This window comes from Arachis ipaensis, chromosome B02 (assembly GCF_000816755.2).
Source record: "Arachis ipaensis cultivar K30076 chromosome B02, Araip1.1, whole genome shotgun sequence".
Lineage (NCBI taxonomy): Eukaryota > Viridiplantae > Streptophyta > Magnoliopsida > Fabales > Fabaceae > Arachis > Arachis ipaensis.
Genome location: NC_029786.2, coordinates 108,277,659 through 108,286,604, shown reverse-complemented (window position 1 = coordinate 108,286,604; position 8,946 = coordinate 108,277,659). Strand labels below are relative to the sequence as shown.

At 29.1% G+C, this 8,946-nt stretch overlaps 1 protein-coding gene across 1 annotated transcript in view; it reads left to right on the top strand.

Annotated features, from left to right (window-relative positions):
* Positions 6,027-8,946, top strand: part of LOC107626460 — a 4,202-nt gene continuing 1,282 nt past the window's right edge. The window contains exons 1-2 of the mRNA XM_021116741.1: positions 6,027-6,460; positions 7,503-8,064. Of these exons, the coding sequence (XP_020972400.1) occupies positions 6,088-6,460; positions 7,503-8,064 (935 nt within the window). The 5' untranslated portion in view covers positions 6,027-6,087. The remainder of the gene's footprint in view (positions 6,461-7,502; positions 8,065-8,946) is intronic.

Genomic DNA, 8,946 nt, shown 5'->3' with positions numbered 1-8,946 from the left:
CTTTTTCGGTAATTATATATTTAAAAGTAATTTTGCTTACTACTGTCCAAACATTATCACTTTTGTCAAAATTAATTTACAAATAAGTACCAAACATATATTTGGAAAATATGCGTAATCCATTGTGGTTAAAAGAATTATTAGCATAATGACTTCAGCGGATAAAATTTCAAATCGGATTTAGACAAAGATTCTATGAAGGAGCAAGATATTTAGTATAAACCAATCCCACACTTGAAACAATGTTCACTTTTCATCATTGCTTCAAAGCCTCTTTTATCCTTATATATATAGCCACCCACTCTAACATTTAAAGTAGGTTTATTATTAATTAGTTCAAGTCTATAAAATTATGATTAATATCTGCACGATTTAGCTGATCAACCAGATAGAATAACATACTCTGATCTATACACAATCATCACAATATTATAATAAGCTAAAATATCATACTTATTATTTATATTTAAAAAAAACTTTATCTATTATCATCACATGTGTGTGTGTGTATTTATATATATTCAATAATAATAATGTATGTTACTATCTTGTGTATAATAGTTATTTATCTTCTTTATCAATTATTCAAATAAGGCAAATTGGAACTTTATCTTATTCTCTCTCTTCTTTTGATTAATTCCATATTAAAGTTGATTAATTAGTGGAAAGGCATCTAATTAGGCTATTATATATAGTAGTGTAATCGTTCAATTTGAATCCTTCTTTGCATACAGCAATTATTACATCCTTAATTAATGGTCCTATGTCTCCAAGTGCGAATATTCTATAGGCCATGTTTGAGAAGCTACTGTGGAAAATTTGTTCCAATGGGTTACTTTAATTTGAATAGGATCTTTGGATATGTTGCCCACATAAGTGATAAGAACGGATCAATGATCTTATGGCAATAAGATATGATGTAATCATGACAAATAATCTTCAATATTTCTGTCATATAATAAAATGAGTGCTATACATCGCTTAATTTGTATTAAGTTACTTGACTTTTTATATGATTCAACTAGGGGTGGCAAACGGATCTAAACATGCCGGGCCGGTTCACGTAACCTGCCAAAAAAAGGTGAATTGTGTTGAAAAATTGGGACCGCCAAATAGTAAAAGCCCGCCTAACCCGCACCGCTTAAACCGCAGGTTTTGGTGGGACGGGACGGGCTTCCCCGCCGAGCTTAGTATTTTTTTTTGTAAGGGGTATTGTTACAATTTTTTTTGCCAAAACTCAACTTCTCCCAACCCAACTTACAAGAGAATGAAGATGAAAATTGAGTGTTTTGGATTATGTTTATTTTGTTTTAGAGACAATATTTATAATTATGTTTTGGATTATGTCTATTTTGCTTTGTGAACAATATTTATAATTACAAAGACTTTAATGTTTATGAATATAAAAATTATAATTTGTTTATACTTTTAGAAATTATAATAGTTAAAAATAAAAAACAGAAGATATTTTTTTATACCGTTAGGTGGGGCGGACTGAAATTATGAAACTGCCTCACTAGGCGGTGCGGGACGGACTTCTAGCGAGGCGGACTTCCCCGCTTGCCACCCCTAGATTCAACTTATCTCTAAATTAATTAGCTTAAATACTTAATAATTGGTTATTTAAATAATAACTCTTTCATCACTTTCGGAAACAAAATATTGAAAGGATACTCACTTTTATTGGTTATCACCATGCAAAGTCCATGCCCTATGCTAAAATTGTGGCTATTATAACATTATTCTACTAATTTGGTAGCTGCCCTTTTCACTTTCTCTAGAAAGCACCAAAGCATCCCTTTCTATTACCACATTGCCAAATTGCTTAGCTTCTGCAGAAAATCATTAAGGATTTCTATTCTAACATATAAGCGTCAATGAAATTTCATTTGCTAATAATAATTCTTTCATTCAACATTATATTTTTGAGAAAATTATCAGTGGATATGAAAATTGAAATTTATAATCTTGTGCAAAACTTCCCAACACATGTCAATACTTCATGATAATATATAGTACCTTATGGTAGCGTTTGGTGGAGAGACAGAGACAGAAAGACTGAAACTGAGAGACAGAGACTAAGAAACAGAGATTGAAATAAATCTTAATATTCTGTTTGGTACAAAGTGAGAGACATAAATTGAAACAAGAATGAAACTCTAATTTAATTTGTACAAATAGTAAAATTGGAATTAATTAATTGAAATGAGGATATTTTAGGTATAAAATATTATTAAAGTTTCAGTTTCCATCTCTAAAAATTTTAGTCCCATGTGTCCTTATTTTTTGCAAATACTGAAATACTAAAATTTTAGGAACAGAGATAAAAATTTTAGTACCAGTCTCTGAACCAATAAACATGATACTGAGTCTCAGTCTCTCAGTCTCTGTCTCAATACCTCAAAACAGTTGCAGTATTTCTCAATCTGACCGTCTAAAAATTAATCTATCATAAATTTAAATTTCATTTATATTTAAATAGAGTAGTAAACTAATCATTAAACCAATTCAAATTGATTCGTATTATCGCTTACATTTCATAATTTAATAATCACTTTTTATATACTATACAATATGCCTTCTTTTCTCTTTCTCTCTCTCATTTATGTGATTTTAACTTAATAACTAACTAACTGAAATTATAGCATGCATGAATAAAATTTTGTGCTCATACTTACCCTATCCACAATTTATACTAGTCAGAATTGAGTTAACAAGTACCTTTAGAACATTATTTATTAAAACATATATTAAATGGAAAAAAATTAAAAGATTAAAATTTTTAGTTGGGTATTTAATGATTGTATGAAGAATATATTGAAAACATTAAAAATTTTTAATACAAGTAACCTTAATACTTTTTATGATTAACAGCAGCATAACCTTTAAACTAATAAACTACTTTAATTTCTTGTATATAGTTATCATTATCCATTTTAATGTTGTAGATAGTAATAACATCAATAAAACAAACCCACTTAGTTAATGGTAGCTTTAGTATACTAGTATCTTCCATAATTACCAATGAATGTGGGTAATCCAAGCACCATTATTGTTGGCTGTGAAAAGCCATGATGAGATGTTAGTGAACCATTAATTTATGTTGTACATTGATTAATTGAGTTTATCCCAAAGTGATGATGCTTTTGTCTCGTGAATTGAAGTATGACACTTTGTTCTAATTTGAAATTTTTTTTATCAAATTGCCAATACAAAACCAGTCAAAGATTTATATTTTATATATTGTGTAGGAAAAATTTTAAGTGTACTAAAAATATTGGTGTTTCAGTTATTTTAACCGTTAATTTTAATTAATATATATTATATATATTTTTTATAATTCAGATCAACAGTTAAAATAACTAGAACACTAATATTTTCGGTACACTTGAAACTCCCTTATTATATATACTTAAACAAACTAACTTGGGTTGGTCGAGTGGTCAGCTCACTCGTCCGCTTAAGCAAGTGTCGGGGATTCGAATCCCGCCTTATGCATGCAGCAACTCATTGGTCAACGACAAACCCTTAAATAGAACTCAGATCTGCGACGGATTAGTTCTTGACCTGTCGGGTTGGGGGATACCGTGAAAAATAAAAAAAAAAAATTTATATACTTAAACACACCTAGTTACAAGTTACAACCAATGCAATCACATGGCTGGTCACATGTTTTGTCTCATTTGATTAACACATCATTTGGCATATATATAATTATTGAAAATAAAGAAGTGTAGTTAGTGATTAAATATCTTCAAGGGTAATCCAAGCACCATTATTGTTGGCTGTGAAAAGCCATGATGAGATGTTAGTGAACCATTAATTTATGTTGTACATTGATTAATTGAGTTTATCCCAAAGTGATGATGCTTTTGTCTCGTGAATTGAAGTATGACACTTTGTTCTAATTTGAAATTTTTTTTTTATCAAATTGCCGATACAAAACCAGTCAAAGATTTATATTTTATATATTGTATATACTTAAACACACCTAATTACAAGTTACAACCAATGCAATCACATGGCTGGTCACATGTTTTGTCTCATTTGATTAACACATCATTTGGCCTATATATAATTATTGAAAATAAAGAAGTGTAGTTAGTGATTAAATATCTCCATTTTGGCTCAATCTTATTAATTATGAGGATTTTGCTAAGTAGATGATTTGCTAAAGAAATTAAAACAAAACAAAACAAAAAGAAAGAAGAAAAGTAAAACATTTTTGCTTTGTTTTTCCATTTAATTTGAAGAACTCTTCTGATCATCATGAAGATATATAGCTGTTATTTTATGAGGAAAAGAATATATATATCTTCAGTTATATGCTTACTTTTGCTTTAATTTGTAGAATGATTTTTTATTTAAAATAAGTGTACATTAAAATTAGTTATTAATATAAAATATATATTAAAAATAAATTAAATTGGATGAATTTTGCTTACTCTTTAAATTATATTATCTAAATATAAAGTGTTGGAAATAATGGTGTTGAATCTTTTATTTGATTATTTGTTCCATACAACAAATAAAAGTGATTTTATCCAAAAAGTAAAATTATTATTCTTCAAAAAGTTGATATATATTCTTTAGCATGTGACCCTTTCCACCTTTCAAACAGATTCTTCCCAAGTATGTGACCATTTCAATCAAGATTCATTGATGCTTAAGTGTTATTAAGCAATCATTTCTAACTGTATATGCGATTAATGAATNTTATTCCCAAGTTTCCCACTGAATCCAAGTTCTTCCCTTGATGTTTGGTTAAGGAGCATTGTCTAGTGCTTATCAATTGGTGGAGAATAAAGTTCCCACATGAAACCTACTTTAATTTCTTTTCCAAAACCTTATAATATGGCATCCTATAGTGTATATTTTTCTTATCTAGTAGCCATTTATTTTGTCAATCATATCAAGATATGTATAGCATTCAAAGTTTAATTTTACTAGAATCTAAAAAGAAAAATGGTTGAGTACACTTAAAAAAAAATTAATCCAAGTAATTAATTAATTAATTTGTCTTAGTAAGATAAAACTTTATAGAGTAAAGTATCGTTTTTGTCCCTAGCGTTTGGGGTAAGTCCTATTTGTGTCCCTAACGTTTAAATCGTCCTATTTGTATCCTTAATGTTTATAAAAGTGATTCAATGTTATCCTACTATCAATTATAATAACAAATCAGATTATATTTTTCAATTATTCTTACTTGGATGTATTCATTTTCAATTAGGTCTCACTTGGATGTGTTCGATTTTAATATTATACCCACTATTTGTGTTTAGATTCAATTATATCCCTAGAAAAGTGAATTATGTAATTGTTGTAGGAATTAGTTTCAACATTTGATGAGCTATTTTTCGGAGTAAATCATCGATTCTATCCTATACATTTGTATTCTAACTTCAAGAAGAGATTTTTAAAACTCAAACTAAAGCGCTCATGATGTATAATTAACGGCAGGATAACATTGAATCACTTTTACAAATGTTAGGGATACAAATAGGACGATTTAAATATTAGGGATATAAATAGGATTTACCCCAAACGTTGAGGACAAAAACAACTTTACTCAACTTTATAATTGTTATATTAAAAAAAATTAGGTGGATTTGATATTTGTTAGTCCATTATTAATATTAAGAAATAATACCCACCATCACATTCTTATAGAATTTGAAACCTTAGTTAAATCAATGTTATGTTGACACATACACAACTTGCAACACTAATACCTTAAATAAAAGACTATTAGATATGCATAATAGGGAGACAATGATAGGTTTAAAAATTAAAGAATAATTAAGATGTCATTGTATGTGAATAGTAATAATACATAAAACAATAATGTTCTTTTTTTTCTTTTAAATATATGTCTGGCCATAAAGACAAATAATACAGCATATAGTTGTGTGTAGAAATAATATATATTAGCCAATAGCCAACCCATGTGTACATATATTATATGCATGGTTCCAAAATAGCCTAAGTTTCCTAAGAAGCAAAAAATGGTAGAAGAAGAGATNACCCATGTGTACATATATTATATGCATGGTTCCAAAATAGCCTAAGTTTCCTAAGAAGCAAAAAATGGTAGAAGAAGAGATTAGAAAAATGAAGAAGTTGAGCTACCAAATTGTAACTGGGAGGTGGTTCATGATCTTTGCCTCATGCTTAATCATGTCAGTTTCAGGAGCAACATACATGTTTGGTTTATACTCCAATGAAGTCAAATCCTCATTGGGATATGACCAATCTACCCTCAACTTGATTAGCTTCTTCAAGGACCTTGGTGCAAATCTTGGCATATTCTCAGGGCTTATCAATGAACTCACACCTCCATGGGTCATTCTCTCCATTGGTGCAGCCATGAACTTCTTTGGTTACTTCATGGTTTGGCTCTCTGTCACTGGCCACGTTGCAATTCCCCACGTTTGGCAAATGTGCCTATACTTCTACATTGGTGCACAAATCCTTCCATTCTATACTTTCCTATTTATGTTCCATTTGCATCAATTTATTCTCCAAAAAAAATCAAACGTTTTAAATTTATCTTTGAAAGATACAGTTGTGAATCAAATTAATCATTTCATGAGTTAGATTATAAAACATAGCATAATCATTTTGCCACATATTATCATCTGTAATTCATTTTACGTCACGTGAGATAAGTTTGAACCTTTGAGAATCAAATTGATAAATACGTAGAGCGTTTGTTTAAGAGATGAGACTTAATATTGTATTTGTTAATTAGAAATTAAAATTAAAAATTTTGTCTCAAAATTTAAAATTTTAGTCTCAAAATTTAAAATTTTAGTATCTTTAAAAGGTAAGGATATAGAGAACTTAAATTTTTGGAGATGAGACTGGAATTTTGATAACATTTTGTCTTAAAAATATCCTTATTTAATTTTTTAAATTTTAAATTTGTCCATTAATCTCTATATTTATCTTAATTTAAACATAATATTGAGATATAACGTAGTATAGTATATTTTATACCAGACATAATACAAAAACTTAATTTAGTTTCTGTCTCCTTTTTCAAACGCAGCCTTAGAAGTTATTTAAACTATTAGGTTGCGTTTGTTTATAGGGATGGGACACTAAGACAGGAGCACAAAGTCGTGTTTGACAAATGAGACGTGGACAGGGACATTGTGTCCAAAGACATTAAATTTATATATTTTGTGTCCATCATGATAAGAAGGATACAGAAATACTAACAAAGAATAACTTATTTTTTATTTTTTTTTATTATTTTTGTTAATTTTTTATAATTATATTTTTTATTATTATATTTTTTTTCAAATTTTTTGAATAAAAAAAATAAAAAATATATAAAATTTATAATTTATTCTACTTTATTATCAAACAAAATATAAAAATATTAAATTCTGTGTCTTTCTCTTTTATATCTTGTTTTTAAGTGTCTTGACTTGTGATGAAGATATTATTGTACCGTATTTAATATTCGTATTCGTATTTGTATTTGTACCACATAGGAGCTAATTCGCAATCATTTGCCAACACTGGTGCATTGGTAACGTGTGTGAAAAGCTTCCCAAGAAGCCGAGGAAGTGTTATTGGGCTTCTAAAAGGCTATGTTGGACTAAGTGGTGCAATCTTCACTCAACTCTACCATGCTTTTTATGATGATGATTCTAAGGCTCTCATCTTGCTCATTGGATATCTTCCTGCTGTTATAAGCTTCTTGTTTTTACCCACGGTTCGGATCCTCGACATCGTTCCGCAACGGAAGGAGCTCAGAGTTTTCTACAAGCTTCTGTATATATCACTTGGTGTTGCTGCTTTTCTGATGCTATTGATTGTGTTACAGAACAGGTTGAGTTTCAACAGGGTTCAGTACATTGTTGATGGCATCTTTGTTCTCTTGTTGCTCCTTCTTCCACTTGTTGTTGTCTTTAGAGAGGAACTTAACATCTTGAAGAATCATCATAATAACATCAATGATGCTTCTTCTTCTTCTTCTGGATTCAAAGTTGTCACACAGGTTCCATCTCCTGCTAATGAATTGTCCCAACTAGAATCACAGTCACAGGTAGTGTTCAAATTTCAAGTGCAAGTAATTTAGTAATACTTTTGTTATGTGGATGTTATATATTAGTTAATATGTTCAATATCTTATTAGATTGGTAAGTAATTTAATATAAAATTTAAGAGAAAATAAGTTTGTGTTTAGTAGTTAAGATAAGACAATAATGTATAAATAATGAGAAAAAAATCTTCTTTAGTAGAAGAATAAAATATAAATAAGGACTTAGGTAGGGTTTGCTGTAGAGATAGAGACGGAAAAACTGATACTGAGAGACAGAGACTAAGAGATAGAGATTGAAAAAAAATTTAATATTATGTTTGGTGCAAAATGGGAGACCAAAATTGAAACAAGAATAAAACTCTAATTTAATTTGCACAAAGGGTAAAATTGGAATTAATTAATTGAAATGAAGGTATTTTAGGTATAAAATGTTATTAAAGTTTCAGTCTCTATCTATAAAAGTTTTAGTCCCCGAGGAATGTTAGGGGCCAGCAACTTTTGTGATTTGTAGCCATCAAATAGCTATCAATGATAGTTTTAATGGTGTGAGATTGGTGTGAGATTTCATCCAATGACTCACTTTTCTTTGCTGGTTACATGCTGGCCAGAATTTAACAAAGTTGCTGGCCCCTAGACTTTTCTATTAGTCCTCTGTGTCTCCACTTTTTAGAAGTACTGAAATACTGAAATTTTAGAAACAAAAACAGAAATTTTAATACCAGTCTTTGAACTAACAAACATGATATTGAGTTTCAGTCTCTCAATATCTGTCTAAGTACCTCAAAACAAACGCTACTTTAGTTAACATGTGTTTTAACATCATATGGTAAGTTTATCGTTATTGAAAGGTTTTAAATTTTTTTTATTTAATAAATTCAAAACAAATATTA